Raw genomic sequence first — 17,204 nt, 5'->3', positions numbered from 1 at the left:
AGTAATCTAATAATAATATTATGCATTATTGTGCATGGCAAGCCTCCTTTCATCATATTCAAGGTAATACGTGGCCTTTGGCGTTTTATGTTAAAAATATTCCTTGTTATTATAAACATTTCTCCTTTTTAAATGGGATATAAATCCTCAATGAAATATTCCAAATCTATTACCAGCACAAAAAAAATCAAATAGAATGTTATCAAAGTATGCTTATCATTGAGAACATTAAGACCTTGTGCATACGGGCAGTCAGTTTACATATGTAACACGCTTTGTTAATGTCTATTAAATGCAGTTTCAGCTGATAGTACAAAAATAATGTAAGCAAATGGACCGGTCCGCACACACTTTCTGTCCAGAGTTTGCATTGCTGTGCTTTTGCATCAAGTTTGACGTTGCTTGCAGCATTTAAAGGCACTGATGTTTAGTAAATTGAAACATAATTATATGGGTGCGCTGATTAAGTACGTAGTTAACTATACTGCAGGGGGCTGAGAACATGCTTCAAATGCTCTTTTAAAAGCAAGGACAGAGTACAAGGTGTCTCCTGCACTTGTAACAGGTATTTTTTTTTTAACACCTATATCATAGGCAAACCGAGGGGGGGGGGGGGGGTTCCTAGTACCTGGAAACCCCCCTACAAGCCTGGGGCACTGTATAATTGAGGTGGCTAGACCCTGCCCCCTCTTCACACGGCTCTGCTTGAAAATGGAGAGCTACATGCACCTAACAGTAGTGCACGCAGCATTGCCCATGTATATTATGGGGATAAGAAGAGTTGGAGAGTAGCCAAGGACTGTCTAAAATTATAGCCACGCCCCCATGCATGCTGGTCACGCCCACTGGTGGCGTGGTGCGGAATCCTTATTCTACAAATCCTGCGTTTACCCCTGTATATGTACAAGGTGTTAGACTCTATTGACCTCTGGAGAAGCCTTCATTTCTAACTCAATCTCCCCTGGCAACCGTCACCATGGTGCACTTGTCAGCATGCCCCCTCCCACCAGGGGCAACCAATCATAAAATGGTCACTACTACACCATAGTGACGGTTACCATTATCCATGTATCCCCATCATTATGTACCTAATATCCGAATTCACCACCCCATGACCTCATGCTGATATCCTGAACCGCTCTCCACCCATCTAGTAAATAAATAAATATATATATATACTCATCAAGTACAGAATTATAGCTGTTAAACTACTTTTCTATATTAAAAATTGGGAATGTTAGTCCCACATATTGCAATATATATTAAGCTGACCAACTCACGCCACATGAGTGTATATAGTGTTATGAACCTAGCTCTCATCATTAAACACCATGGGGCTCTACATTTTTTGTCTTGAAAGCAGGTTCTGGATTTCAAGGGTTCGAAGTCCTAGGGCTGAAGTGGTTACCTTGCCTGAGTCGGCTCCAAGCCAAGGAAGTTACGCCATATGAGGTGGGAGATCGGCCCTGGCAGGAAAGTGTGGGCCAGCTGACCTCTACTCCAGCTCTGGTGTGTGCCCTGCGGAAAGTCCGAGCCTTCACCACCCTGGCAGATGCCATTAAAGAGCTTGTTCCAACCTCAGGAAAACAGCAAGTCCAGCTCATCATGTCTGCAACCCCTGAAATTGCTTTTCGACAGGCGGCCCTAATTTTCACAGACAGGGACTTGGTTTCTGGTAAATATCATTTCATTTCTCACCTGTACTCTGCCTGTCTGTATCTATGTCCTGTGTGGCTGACCTCTCTTCCCTCAGCCTCACCTCTGTTCCCTCAGGTCTACTGCTGCTCCCGCAGACCAGGATGCTTTCCATCTAGGCCAGTGATACACCTCAGGGACACGGGGGAGGCCCTCTAGCCTTCAAAGGGCCGTACATTACTCATAACCTTAGTGATAAGTTAAAACAATATATTTATTCAAAGAAAGAGTCATCTATCTGTAATAACATATCAGGAGGTATTATAAACAAGTGTTAAATGATATAACAAACACATCTGCCAATAATGCAGGAAGGAGCTGGGAGCTGCAGGCAAAGGCACAGAGGGCCGCGTGCGACCGTCTCACCGATCTAGGCGACCGTCTCACCGATCTAGGCGACCGTCTCATCGATCTAGGCGACCGTCTCACCGATCTAGGCGACCGTCTCACCGATCTAGGCTGTCACACATTTTTTGCATTTATTTAGTTAAAGGTAACCTGTCAGAGTTGATATAAAGCATGCTTCATGTAGTGCTTTGTGTACTAATGGGGTGAATCAGAGGTGTGCATAAGTTTACCAGCTTGCAAATGCACAGAAACACAAATTAAACATGTCCACTCATATTTAGAGTTGCATTAGTGCTACACCTTAACTCTAAATGCAGACTTAACCGACTTGCAAATCAGTACTTTCATAGCAAGCGTAGTTACAAAAAATAAGCCCTACAAAACATACCTTTCAGATTTAACTCTAAATACATGCACAAATCAGGGGGTCTGGATTCTCTTACGGTATTGCACTTGCACGGTAATGCCCCTGATCAGCCTTTTGAAGCGTAAGGGGCTGGTAGATACTTGCAGCTCAAACTATGCAGCACAAAAAGCTTTATGTGACATGCACTGTTAAGACACACAAATGCACTTGCATTCAGGCCCTATGTATATTAAAAAAGACAAAGATCCTTTAATTTTCTTTGCCTGGGAGAGACCATAATGCCAAATGTTGTCAGAGTCAGAGTTATGCTCACTTGTACAGTTCTTTTAGCTCGCAACACAATGGAGCTGTGATTTTAAAGAGCGAGCTTAAGATGGAAGTATACAGCATTTGAATATTGTGCAGGCCAATCATTTCTGCTCTCCCCCAGGCGGGATGTTATACATACATGGTGTGCAAGGCACTATGTAAAACATAGTTTTTCATAAACCTGACAGGTGTGCTTTCAATGCATAACTGACCCAACACATCGAAAACACATATATACATTTTTATGCATTTATTCTTGTTTTTTGCTTCTTTCAAAACATTGACCCTTTCATTTAAACTCTCCTTTCTCTTCATTTTGCATTGTTTAAGTAGCATCATGTCACATACTAGGGACAGGTTTCCACTATCCTTTACAGTATAAACTTCTCTACTCAATGCAGCAACCAGTATTATGGTTGACCCAATATTGATGAAAATGCAGCCTATCTATCCGAGAACTAGTGACAATACTGATGCATGGGGCTTCTAGTGGATTGTTGCAGCCAAAACACAGTTTATTCATTAGATGTTATTACAGACAGGTGGATATATAATCACCAGACATACTGCGGGCATACTGTACACATGTGATGGAAGTGCAGTTTCTAGTCACTAATCCACGAACACCTAATACAGTCAATAGACACATGTTATATACCCTTTATTATTCCCATAGTCATGTAGCTAATGATGGACAGATTAGGGCGGTAGCCAGCTTGTGATAGGTTGGAGGATGATAATGTTTACCCCTGAGTGTCCTCACCCCATGGTGGTTGGGGAGCGTTGGTTCCCTGTGGAGAAGGTGCCTAAGAGTCTAATCCAGGGTACTAGTATACAATGACCTTGTTGGCCAGATGACAAGTTTGATAGTATTATAGTTGCAAATGCTAATTATTTAACCCAGAATTCTTGTTCTCTCGTATCCCTGATTAAACTCTTATCCCTGATTAAACATTCCACCTGGCGACATTTAAGAATAACTTATGTAATACAGCATACAATAACATATGTTAACAAACGCATAGGAACAAAAAAATGATGATAAACTATAAGGGTGCAAGATGATTCGGCCTCCGTAACACTCCAGCAGTCTTTCAGGAATTTGTGAACGAGATTTTCCAGGATCTCCTGAATCACTTTGTAGTTTTTTACCTGGACAACTTTTTAATTTTCTCTACAGATTTGAACTCCCACCGCAACTAAGTGAAAGAGGTACTCAGCCGTCTCATGTCCAATCGGCTGCACTGTAAACTGAATAAATGTCTCTTTCAGCAAAAAGAAGTTCCATTTGGATATATAGTATCAGGGACCTCGGATTTATTTAGGGTTCTTAAGGAAAAACTTAGTTGACTGGAAGGGCTATGGGCCAGAGGAGAGGTCTTGGGTCAATGCCTAAAAAGGCCATGCCCCATATCTTTTAGCTAAATTAAAGAGAAAGGTTAATGTATCTTTAAAGGAGGGGATACTGTCATGGGCTCTGTTCCCCATCGCAGGGACAGATGCCTTCTCCCCCTGGATTGTCCATGCGTGTCGCTTAGCAATGGGACGTGACTTCTTGTTTCTCACTGTACATGTTCCAGTTGTTGGGCTACAGGCCGCGTCTTTTGACCTCCCTGGCTGGCGTTATGTCAATTGCTTAGGAAATAAAAGGAGGACTCTGGCACTACTCCAGTGCCAGAGTATTGGCTCACATTATGGTTTCCTGTTCCCAGTCTGCCTCCAGTTCTTCGATCTCCTCTGGCTCCTTTTCTATTTTGTATTCACACTGCCGACCTTCTGCCTGTTCTTGGCCTGCCATTGCTACGTGATTCTGGTTCTGTTCGGATCTTCTGGTTTGACCCCAGCTACATTGACCATTCTTGTCTTACACATTAGCCTCATTTGGATCTGCTGGTTTGACCTCTACTACCTTGACCACACTTTAATAGCATCTCCACCTACACGTCCCACGCAGCTAAGACCAAACTTCCTTCAGGGGGTCTCTGGTGAACACCTGGGGCATGTTAGACTCCTCGCCTCTTTGCCCAGTAGCGTCAACCTACTAGCAGGTAAATAGTCCACCGCTCCTGTGGTTCATGACACATACAAGTACAAAGTTTGAGGTTAACAAAGGGACTTTCATCACTGAAGACATGGGGTTACTTAGGTTATGAAAGGATATAACTTATACAATGTATACATTGTTCTTCATATGTTATACTAAGCTAAACTAAGCAGCCAATCTTAAGGCATTTAACTGAACATTAAGAAATGATTTCATTGACACCATTCATAAGAGTTTCCATAGGTTTCTTCTACGTTATGAATCCTCCTGATAAGGTTTCCAAGGCTGCCCGTTCCTGATGATATTGTTTTACTCCGCAGATCCACAAAGCCGATTTGTTCTGAAATATATTGCTCCTCCTGGGATTTACTGCAGGTCGGGAGGTGAGTCTGTGAGATGTAATTATGTCTGTTTGCATTGTGTCCTCCACTACACTGAGCAGCCATTCACCTCCTGGGGTCTTGCCATGCCTTGTCATATAGCCACACATTGAGAGAATTTGAATTTGTATCACATATAACCCTGTTTTACACTGGAAACAGCATCTATTGTGCTTCTGACAGGTGGGGAAGATCACAAGGGACAGACTGAGTCCATATTTACTTATATGCTGTCAGGTAAGCTCAGATCCATTTCATTACCTTTACTGGAAAATAATAAACAACTCCTATAATCTGAAATATTGTAGTTAAATGTGATTAAATGACTTATATGTGTGTCCCAGTTTTATCTGGATAATCCCTTTTCCCACCTGAAATGTTTAACTAACAATAGTTATTTTTCCATCATTTAAACTCTTGATAAATCTAAATTAACAGACAGGATAAGTTGAAATAAGTTTATATAACCATTTATAATATTTGGAACCTAGAGTGAACTAGGGGGGGATTTATAGCCTCGGGAATGACCCAGTTTTTATTCCAAAAAATGAAGGGAGCCTTAGAATAAAGTCACCACTGAAAAATATATTATTCAAATGTCTAGCAAGGATCCTTTGCTGCGGTTTATCCTTTGTTTTTATAGTGTCTCGGTTACACCAGACCATCAGTTATGTTATATAAGTGGGTTTTGCTCATCTTTTACAAACTATGCATTTGTGTAACTTACCAGGAAGTAAGAGTCCCTAAGGTTTCCACTATTGGGATTTCTAGGTTTGATGAAAAGCTGTTATAGGAAAACAGACAATTGGTGCGGAATTGCACGCATGAGCGCCTCTTTGTTTAGGGGTGTAAACCATACTTGCCAACCTTTGACAAGTGAATTCTGGGAGATCCCGGGCAGGGGGCGTAGTTGGAGGGTGGGAGGGGGCGGGGCGCGATCAATCACGTCACTTTGGCCCCACCCCAGCGTTGAAAATGTCATTTTGTCGCAGGGGGGGGCATAATGATGCGATTCACCGCAAATCGCGTCCTTTTGGCAAGTAAATTCCAGTATGCGGGATACTTGCCTGGATGTATCCGGATTTCGGGAGTCTCCCAGACATTCCGGGAGAGTTGGCAAGTATGGTGTAAACTAAACACAGCCATTTTGTTTTGTCCTGGCGCTTCTCATAGGACCTCTATTGCTCTACACGGTTCTCATCCTCAAACCGGGATCCTGGAGCAGTAACATGGGGAAGATACTGCACAAGATCGGACTGCAGAGGTTTGTCTTGGTGGGGTTGAAGCTGGTGACACTGACAGCAGAAGATTCATTAAACATCATCCCCGCCGAGGTCAGGCAGGTGAGGGACACCTGGAAATATATGTTAGGCCCGGGACTTCCCTAATAATTGTGGTATACTGTGCTGTGATCCTTCCAAAACCGAACTGGGTTGGTATTTTTCACACAAATTATTTTCTGTTGTGTTTTGTCTCTTCTGTATAATGCTGCAGTATCATTTCTGTGGTTTATGACTTGAGGTTTGCTTCCACTTAGGTTCACAAGCTTAGCACCCTCCTACAATACTACATAAACTGCAAACTAGACAACGATTTGCATTGAAACCGTAAACTTGTGTCGGCACTGCTGGATAGGTCTCTATATTCCAGCGTTCCAAAACTGACCACAGAGATGCTGAGGGCCTGGTAGTTGATAGTATGTTCATCTACACATTTTCTAACACGTTGGATGAATGAATCTTTGTTTTATACGGAGGTGCGTTTGACACAAACATTTTTGTCACAAGGAACCTGTTGGGGATCTTTCACCTTCCATTGTGTCCTCCTCATGTAAGGACTGATGTCCTCTCTAACACAGTCACATCAGTAGAGACGTCACTGCCTCCCACATGATCAGCTCGCTCATCTCCAGCTGCTGTGAGCTTTCTGATTGGCTGCTGGTTGTAATGTACCCATCCACTTCATCACTCAGGACATCCTGGATGAGCATGAGTTTAAGAATGAATACAGTAAGGTGCTCAGCCCCCAGCCTTAGTCATTTGCACCTTAAAAATCATTGTGTGCAAGAAATAATTGTTAGCGACACTGTGAATACCTTTTTATATGCATTTATATACTGCTGTCAGACACATGTGACAGTTTTGTTACTGTGAAGTCTTTTGCTGTCTCTGCAGAACAAAGTTGTATACCAGGAACATTGTGACTACCTGACCTCGGCTCCCTGCCTCGTGCTGTGCCTGCAGAGACTCAACGCCGTTCTCAAACTTCTAGACCTCCTGGGTCCAGATGAACCACATGTGTGTAAAGCTCAAGACCAGTTCCTCTGGAGAGCCCAGTATGGCGTCAGTGCTGTGCAGAATGGGATGTATGGTACGTGGATATGTCTTTCATATGTGTCTGACCTTGTTTTATCTGTACCCTCTAAATCAGTGTTGGCTAACCTGTGACACTCCAGGTGTTGTGAAACTACAAGTCCCAGCATGCTTTGCCAATCTATAGCAGCTTATTGCTGGAAGGGTATGCTGGGACTTGTAGTTTCACAACACCTGGAGTGTCACTGGTTAGCCAACACTGATCTAAATCATCCCCCGTCATCCTGATCTAAGCTTAGGTTTAGGAAGATTTGGGAGTAGCAGTGAAGTTTGCTTTCTAATATTGGGGGTGGGGGGTGGGAGGTAATTGGCCTGATTCACAACAATATTGTTGCCTACTTAAAAACATATTGGGCCTACTTCATCTTCAAACTTGCACCCGTGTTCCAATCCAAGTGGATCTCAAGATACGTTTCCATTTCAGTCTGGGTGTAAGTACGCTCTGCCTAAACGTTACTTGTCGTTTGTTGACAGACAGAACAGACTGCAGGATGCGCACAGGTATATGTGCAATATAAGATACATGGGGAAAAATATTTTTTAAAAAGAAATGACCTAATCTCATAATACTCATATAATAAAAATGTGTTTGAAAACAAAAATGTTTTAACTTTTTTTGACATTAAATACATAAACCAGGATGCTCTTAATGCATACTGGACATACAATACGTTTTTATCATTTCTCATACTTACATACACATGTTCTGTGCTATTTAGTGTTATGCATATGTGTAATTTTTAATACAAAGACTATGCCGTGTTAGTCATCACTATCAGTCGGCACTGACACCTGACCTGTAGCTGGTGGAAATGATACAGCTAATAAAACGTACTTTCGATAAGCACAGACCTTGTATCTGTTGCACCTGTGTTAACACGCCCTCGCCATGCCCTCGACACACCCTTGACACTCCCGTACTGTACATTGTGTGCGTTCATGCGCCCATTGCCTCCCCCATTCCGCCTGTCAAGTTGTAGGCTGTCATAAGCGTCATTGGCTTACAGACATGAATTGTATGCAGTTGAGATCACTGACGTAAGGTCCCTTTCTCAAAATTGACCACCAGATTTCTCTGAAAGTATAAAAAGAAAATCACTGTCAATATCTCTCTGAATGGCAGTCTGCACCCTGGTGGCTTTTATTATTCAAAATATATTTAACACCTGAAAATATGGGCTTACAATGGACCGGTATAATATAGTGTAACTAGTGAATGTGACCAGTCACAGCTTAGTGACCTTGCGAGGTGCATAGGGACAATATTAGACTGGGGCTCAGGGCACAAATCTTGGTGGAGCCTCCTACATGGTAGTTGATGGACCAGCGACATGCGGTATTACACAGGCCAGTTGCCAGTAATAGTGACAGCTACAATATGGAGACAAGACACTAAGTACTCAGAACCCCTTGTTTTTTTTTGGTGGTATTTTGTTTACATGTTTTCTATCCACGACCCCTTCTCCAGGTTACTGCTGAAGCATAAAAACAAACTGCTCAGATCATGCTTCCGGTTGTCCCTCAGTGCCACTTGGGGCCGGCAGTGCTCTATGTTCACTGACTCAGAGCTGATTGGATAGGCTGCAGCAGCTTCTGGTTCAGCACTGATTCCATAAACAACTAGCAATGTGGGCTACATAGGCGCTTACAGAATGGGCAGGTCTAAGCGCCAGCTCCAGAAGTTGCATGTAAAGCCATGCTTTCTGCCAAATCTAGTACGCTGGGCTATATTTGCGTTCAAGTACACAAAGGCTAAATCGTATGGTTACCTAGTATAATATGCTGAGCCATGCCTGGTGCCAGGTAAACAAAGTCTAATATGCAGAGCCATACATTGTGGCAAGTGTAATATGCAGTACCATATCTGGTACCAAGTCTAATATGAAAAGCTGTGTAGGATGCCAAGTCTTATGTACTCAGCTGGGAAATTGGGAAATTGTCAAGTTTGCCACCCAATACCGACATTGCTTGCACATTACAAAGACTGTACAGAATCAGCTGTGCAGAGGAGTCAAGAGGGAAGCCCCAGTTTCCACTCGCTCCACCCTGAGGACTGATAAACCCAAAAGCATTTGCTACTAATGCATCCACAGCTGTTTGTTGTCTTGCCTTTTCTCCACTGCTCACTGGGTACTGTAAGCACTGCCACCACAATAAGCAGGCAGTGTATGGCAGCATGGGAAGAAGGAAAGGCAATTCTTCATATATGGGCAGCACAGTGGCGTAGTGGTTAGCACGTCTGCCTCACAGCACTGGGGTCATGAGTTCGATTCCCGACCATGGCCTTATCTGTGTGGAGTTTGTATGTTCTCCCTGTGTTTGCGTGGGTTTCCTCCGGGTGCTCCGGTTTCCTCCCACACTCCAAAAACATACTGGTAGGTTAATTGGCTGCAATTAAAAAAAAAAAAAAAAAAAAAAATTGACCCTAGTCTCTCCCTCTCTGTCTGTCTTTCTGTCTGTCTGTGTGTGAGTGTGTGTCTATAGTAGGGAATTTAGACTGTAAGCTCCAATGGGGCAGGGACTGATGTGAATGAGTTCTCTGTACAGCGCTGCGGAATTAGTGGCGCTATATAAATAAATGATGATGATGATATGTCACCTGCACCACCACTAGGCTCTGGTTCTTCAGTGCAGGGTGCAGTAGGTAAGGGCAAGGAATCCGGGCCTGCCGGTGGTACAAGAATTCCTCCTGCTTTGCACACCCTGGTTCCATTGATGGGTGAGGCTGGTGCCAGCTGGTCTGTGCCATAGCTAGGAATTGTGGTGGTGGCGGTATTGGGAAGGTGTGCAGAGAGTGTTTTTGATGTGGAATGTGGTTCGGTTGGCATGGGCATGATAGAGCCATGTCTACATCTTGCATTGTCCTTATTATATAGATATAATTTACTGCATATCTTGAAGTTTCCTTTCTCTCTCAGGTGCCATCATTTTCCTTCTCTTCCTTCCCTGAATTGTTTTGTTTGTTGAGTGTGTTTTACATGAGTTTTTAGGCCGTGCCTTCTTGTAACTGGATGCAAAACTCTCCTGGATGCCAGATACCTATTATACAAGTAACTGGTATCTCTAGTTCTCCTGCAGCTTGTTAATACATTTTATATTCTCCTTACCTGATACAATAGATGACATATTGGATTTTTAAATCTCAGGCAAACTAAATGTAAAAGAGAATGTTTTCCAATAAAATTAGACCAGCCTCTTATTATTGAATATGAACATAAAAACGCAAATCTGGATTCCATACAATTCTGAAATGCTTTTGTTACAGATTGGCAAAACTACCTGAACTGAGGTAGGATGGCTGCTCTGCGTTACATGTCCGTCCATTAGAGGCAATGTTGGTTTTTACTATCTTACCTTTTTGGGGACTTTAAGGGCTTCTGCATTTTTTTAATGTTTTCTTTTCTTTTTAAATTTTTAATACAAACAAGAAATGAAACAACAATCAAAAACTGAGAGAGGAACTGGGGTAGGATAAGAGGACAAAAACAACAATAGGAGCTGTATTTATATAGCAATTCTCTTGCACATCCTCATAACGATATAAACGTAAGCGATATGTGATAAAATGATCAAACCCACGAGAGGCCATTGGCAACGTAGACCTTAGCAAAGCTCCATGTGCTGCGAGAAGCATACGGCAGATAGCAAGACCCTCTGTCCTTGTAGTTGCTAGAGATGTACCATTTAGCTTGTCAGTTGGGTATCCTACGTCAGACCCTATATGATGCCATGTTGTGAATTATCCAGGTTGTGCATCATGACTGTGGTTTTGGTCTCTAGTGGGTCATGAGGGTGATACCGTGTGTTTGTCTTATCTTGCCTGTTAAGTGAGTGGACCTGGCCCAATGCTAAGTTGCACTGGGCCCATCCTAGTACCGCTGTACACCATCAGCAGTGCACACTTGCAGCACTAATAAGCTAATTGTGCCCCCTTTGGAGAATAAAAATATAACTGTGGCCTCATTGTATTCAATATAATTAACTGTGCCCCCTTCAAATTAGGAATAATCACCTGGGTCTCATTGTATATTAATTAATTAATGCTGCCTCCATAGTATTAGGAAAAAAAAAAATTAATTTGTCCTCATTATTTTTTTTAATATTATTGGCCTCATAAATAAATTAATAGCATTCACATTTAATTAATAGGCTTATTTCCCCCCAATCAGCCTCAATAGCATATTAATAGCAGTCAATTATATTAAATAGGTCTATTTCCCACAATAAGCCCTTGCATTAAATCAATAGCCCCCATATTTAGTAGAGATTCCACATTGGAATAATAGCCCCTATGATATATTTATAGCTCCACAAAACCAACATTGCATTAATAGCTCCCACATTTAATAAAGAGCCACCACATAGCTTTAATAACCCCCACCAGCCACCACACTTATGAGCCACCATATAACACTGATACTCCCCACATACTACTAATACCCCACCCCCACATAGCTTTAATCACACACCAACTACCACATAACATTACTAGCCCCCACAATACATTAATACCACCCCCACATCTGTAATCCAGGAACCATAGCAATAAACCTGTGCCACTTAAACCAGTGTCCTCCTGGGATTCCTACAGCCCCCCTCCTAGGTTATGTGTCTTTTGTTTTTTAAATTGCTAGGGTTATCTGGGTGGCAGACAGGCCCACTAAACTGTAGGTGGGTGCCTAGGTTGCCTTGCCGTCCCTACTTAGCATAAACCTCCTTAAAAGGCATAAACTACACATAAAACATTTACAGACTTGTGCATAACGTTTTCGAATCCACATAAAATAAATGGTGTGTGGAAGTGATAGTTCGCCTTTAATATTTTCTTGAGAGTAATAAACCTAGCATTTGCAATGTGTAAAGGGTAAAAGCAGAACATTTTACACAATTAATGATGCACTGAAAATGACAGCAGTGAACCATTATTAACCACCTTGTCAGTCCATATTTCCTACTTACTGGAAAACCTTAGTATGTAGGGTTTAAATTATTGATACATTTCCTGTACCTCTTCCAAGGATTATAATAAAACTCTTCATGATTGCCTTACTTGTCCAGTATATTCTGTCCATGCATTAAACAGCGACTTCATTTCTTTCCATCAGTACAGAAAATGATCATGTGATTCATTAACGGTTAACCACTTCAGTAGAGGTCATTTGCAAAGTGCACATCAGCTGCTCCACACAGCAAAAAGCAGCTTTGGACCTTCCGTGCAGCTTAGAGTGCGCCTATCTTTCCGCTAAGATGCTTAGGTTCCTGGAACAAGATGGCCGTGTTTGAGAAGGAGTTTGTACAGGCAGAGGGGAGGATTTGGGTGGAGTGAAGGCGTTCCTACTAAAGTAGGCGCAGAAACAAGATTACATTTTGTGGAGTAAGACTATAGCATTGAGATAAATTGGTGGAGAAGACATATTGTCAGTGGTGTTCTTCCATGATGTACTTTAGCAGTGTGCTGACTTCCATGTACATCCCCAACAGGTTGGACTTTTATGTGAAGATTATACTTTTGCACAGTGCTTCAAAGGATATTTCCATCACTCAGCACATCAAAGCTCAGTGCTTGTTTGTAGAGGTGTCTTCTGAGAGTGGAGAATGAGTGTGCATCTTGACGTGGGCTGGTAGACCATCTAGATCAGACCTGGCCAACCTGTGGCTCTCCAGGTTTTGTGAAACTACAAGCCCCAGCATGCTATTCCAATAGATAGCCAACCGGTAGCTGTCAGGGAGTGCTGGGACTTGTAGTTTCCCAACACCTGGAAATGGGCAGCACGGTGGTTAAGTGGTTAGCACTTCTGCCTTACAGCACTGGGGTCATGAGTTCAATTCCTGACCATGACCTTATCTGTGAGGAGTTTGTATGTTCTCCCTGTGTTTGTGTGGGTTTCCTCCGGGTGCTCCAGTTTCCCCCCACATTCCAAAAACATACTGGTAGGTTAATTGGCTGCTAACAAATTGACCCTAATCTGTGTGTCTGTCTGCGTGTCTGAGTGTGTTAAGGAATTTAGACTGTAAGCCCCAATGGGGCAGGGACTGATGTGAGTGAGTTCTCTGTACAGTGCTGCGGAATTAGTGGCGCTATATAAAAAAATGGTGATGATGATGATGATCATGATGATGATGAAGCCTCAGGTTGGCCAGGCCTGATCTAGATAATATACCAGTGCAAAACCTAAGGCATTCAGATGTGCGCACTACATATTCTATTACTTCAGTGTATCTAACACTGACTTTCAATTCACCTCTGTGTCCTATTCCTATTTGTAGTTGATCCTTATATCTAGTGCACATTCATATATCAAGTTGATCCTTGTGATTTTTATCCAATTTCCACTGATCTTGTGTCTTGAACCTATTACTAGTGCCTCTTACACTAGAGATGCAGATGTTTGTGACGTTATGTGTGTGAAGACGCATTTGTTGGGACGTGACCGGTTCCTTGCAGACATTGGGGCTGGATATTTTAGAATGACCCAATGATAAACTACAGTGGCAGGCTGGATGCCGAGAGTCTTCCCTAGTCCGAGACATCATTTGTTAGCGGCCTCTGACCCGCAGTACATGTGCTTCCACACGCATGTAGTGTGCACCATCAGGTGCGCAGACAGCAGCGAATCAGGAGGTTATTCTTTTTCACCAACATGGACATAAAATTCCTCAGCTTTACTTTGTCAATGTCGATCAGTCGCCAAAAATAAAATAAATTTACCTAGATGTACTGTTATTAAGTTATATCCTACAGCTTATTTTTCTATGTTGTGAGGATCCACAGGTAATGGGCATACATAAAATCATGCTTTTGTTCATGTCGAAATTTACATGTAAGTAATAAAATAATGCATGTTCTCCAATTACGCTGTCATTTAAACGCAAGTTATGGTTTGATGAAGGAGTCCCTCTTATTCATGTGCAAGTTGCTTTGTCCTCTATTCCATACTGACTGGCGTTGAGACAACACTCTCGTTCAGAAACTTCATGTAATAACACAAGGACTATAGACCTTAGCAGGGGCGCATGGAGGATTTTTAAGGGGGGGTTTCCCCTCCACCCCCAAAAAAAACGACCCGCGAGAGAGCTGCCGCGCATGCGCAGCAGCTCCGTTTCGGCAGCACTGTACTATACAGCAGCCGCGGCGCTGTCAAAGAAGCATCCGCGGCGGTGCTGTATGCAATACAGCACCGCCGCAGGAAAGCTTCTTTGACAGCGCAGCGGCTGCTGTATAGTACAATGCCGCTATGTAGGGCACTTTTTAGCGAAGGGGAGAAACCCCCCCTGCGTACGCCCCTGCTAAGTACTGAAAAACACTAACACACAACCTACCTTTTGGCTCAATAGCCACAACTACAGTAGGTGTAGCTCATATCTCAGTGGGTGTTGGTTGTATTCTGTTGCCCTGAGGCATATTGACAGACAATAGATATATTTATCAGGATGTGAGGGAAGCCAGCATTTGTGTGGTGCCTAGTATAAGTAATATTAATGAAAAAGTGTTACTTAATAATATGTATATTTGCATTCTCCCCTGTCCCTCCCAAATAGCGGAAGATGGAATTGTCAAATAAGAAATATCTACTATTTCCAAGATCCAAATTCCTGCAGTTTGGTGGTCTAAACAAGCTGGTTTCCTTGCAGAGCAGTTGACGTTCACTGTCACTTTATGTTTGACGTATCCCAGCATCCTCGCTGCCAAGTGGCGCCATTTACCGTAACATTGTCCAGATATTGCAGGTCTTGGAGGGAGTTGGAGCAACTGCTAGTTACGGGTCTATCTGTGTGGCCTTCTCCTCTTCCCTTGTGACGCTTTTACTTAATGAATGCCGCCTGGCAGTTGACCATCATATTATACAAACCTGCATAGAAGTGAGCGCCAGGGTTATAAATTGGTCTGCTTCTAAGTAAGCTTAAAATGTATCCTGATGTCCAGCAACGATATTTCTTAGTGAGTCAGCATCTTTGCTGCTTTAATATGGAATATATTTGTCCATTACTCTTTTCACCCCTCTCTCCCTTTACACCAGGTTCCACATCTTACCAGGCAGCAGTCCGAGATATAAAGTATTTCTTTCCCGAAGGTCTCGTCTGCGATCACTCATCTGTTGTTCTGGAAGCTGAGCAGGTAGAAGGCATCATTCTTTCCTTCTTCACAGTCAGGCCAAGCAAACCTCTCTGGCCACTCAGTGGAGGGAGGCGCTTTGTGGGTGGTACCAATATTTTACGTCAATGCTCCCTAACTGTAGGTGCAGAATTGGCAGCTGACCTAACCATGTTGCACCGCCTGGGATGCATTTGTAAACATTTGTTGCATGCAGGGCAAATGCTACATACCCTTGCATGCCACACGCACACATACTGGCTAGCCGTAGTTTTACACTATATTTTAGAGTTGAGCTCAGCCACGCCCCCCCCCCTCCCCCTCTGAACTCTAGATTGGGTTGTGCATTGTACATTTTGCCCCCTGCAGCACAGAAATGGTTTCTTCAAGTGCAATTTAAAATTCAGCCCCTAAGTTCCCAGCTGCCAGTCAACGTCTGGCCGCTCAGCAGGACATAACTCACTGAATTTTCCTTTAATAAATGGAACACCACTTGGCCAGGAAGCGTTAACACAATACTGGAAAACTTTGGCTGAGTTATGGGAGACCAGACAGACAGAACAGCTTTCCAGAACATACCATGAGACCGTTGCCCAAAATAGCTATCATGAAAGAACAAGGCGTATGTTGATATTTTTGGTTGTCCTGAATTTATCAGAAAATGATGATTCTGCAACGGGAGTGGGGGGGACTGGGCAATATGTATTGTATTTACAATAAATATCTATTTCTGTCACAATACACTGAGTGCCTGTGATTAATGCACAGCTGCGTCCTTATGCATTCATACTCAAGGGACATTAATGCTTCAAAATATGTATTAATATATGAAAAGCAATTATTTACATGCTGAAACTGCTTAGCTGTTTTTATATATATAAAGCAATTACCTATTTCCTTATGGGAATGTGCTTGTAGCCGTGTATGACATGTGTTAACCTATCACCTTGTGCTGGACTGCTGTAAGCATATTGATTGACATGTCCTTCACCAATGGCGAATTTCCTGCACAATAGTGGTCTCTAAGGCTCCTAGTGCAACAGATCTGGTCAGTAAGGATCTTTCAGTCATTGCCAGCACATCATCTGCGTGAGATAGACCCATATTACAGTAGAGAGCTGTAATCTGCTCTCTCGGCTTGCTTAGCTGGTGTGACACTTCCTAAGGCTCATTTGCTGATGTACATGCTAGCAATCCCTTGCACGATATTATCTGCTAAAGAGTGGCCTTAATCCTACAGTGACCAGTAACGTGAGACCTTACAGGATTCTCTAGTACCAAAGACGTGTAAGAAATGTAAATTTAAAAAGATTTACCCCCCTGCTCTAAAGACATTAACACCTTTTTGTCTCTAGATCTCCAGATTGACACGTGATGTCTTATTCAACGCCAGAGCTCAGCGACAGACGAGGAAGAACCTTCTATGTCAACTAGGGTCATCCCAACGTATAGGTAATTTCTCTTGTGTCCTGCCTGTCAGTCCCGGGTGTGGGTTCACTTGTGGCAGTCACCAGCGGGAGCAGGACAAACTTATATTTGCCACAGTGAGAGTCTAACCTCATCTTTAAGGTGTTGGACATTGAACAGAGAACTACAC

The 17,204-nt window shown here is 42.8% G+C and overlaps 1 protein-coding gene across 2 annotated transcripts in view; it reads left to right on the top strand.

Moving 5' to 3' along the window:
• LOC142097510 (dynein axonemal assembly factor 8-like) overlaps positions 1 to 17,204 on the top strand; it is a 78,284-nt gene that overhangs the window by 45,603 nt on the left and 15,477 nt on the right. For both annotated transcript variants that reach the window (XM_075179400.1, XM_075179399.1), the window contains exons 21-27: positions 1,364 to 1,675; positions 5,084 to 5,146; positions 5,327 to 5,380; positions 6,317 to 6,486; positions 7,318 to 7,513; positions 15,534 to 15,631; positions 16,963 to 17,059. In XM_075179400.1, coding sequence (XP_075035501.1) covers positions 1,364 to 1,675; positions 5,084 to 5,146; positions 5,327 to 5,380; positions 6,317 to 6,486; positions 7,318 to 7,513; positions 15,534 to 15,631; positions 16,963 to 17,059 — 990 coding nt within the window. The remainder of the gene's footprint in view (positions 1 to 1,363; positions 1,676 to 5,083; positions 5,147 to 5,326; positions 5,381 to 6,316; positions 6,487 to 7,317; positions 7,514 to 15,533; positions 15,632 to 16,962; positions 17,060 to 17,204) is intronic.

The sequence above is a fragment of the Mixophyes fleayi genome, chromosome 7 (assembly GCF_038048845.1).
Source record: "Mixophyes fleayi isolate aMixFle1 chromosome 7, aMixFle1.hap1, whole genome shotgun sequence".
Lineage (NCBI taxonomy): Eukaryota > Metazoa > Chordata > Amphibia > Anura > Limnodynastidae > Mixophyes > Mixophyes fleayi.
This window is presented reverse-complemented; position numbering and strand designations above follow the sequence as displayed.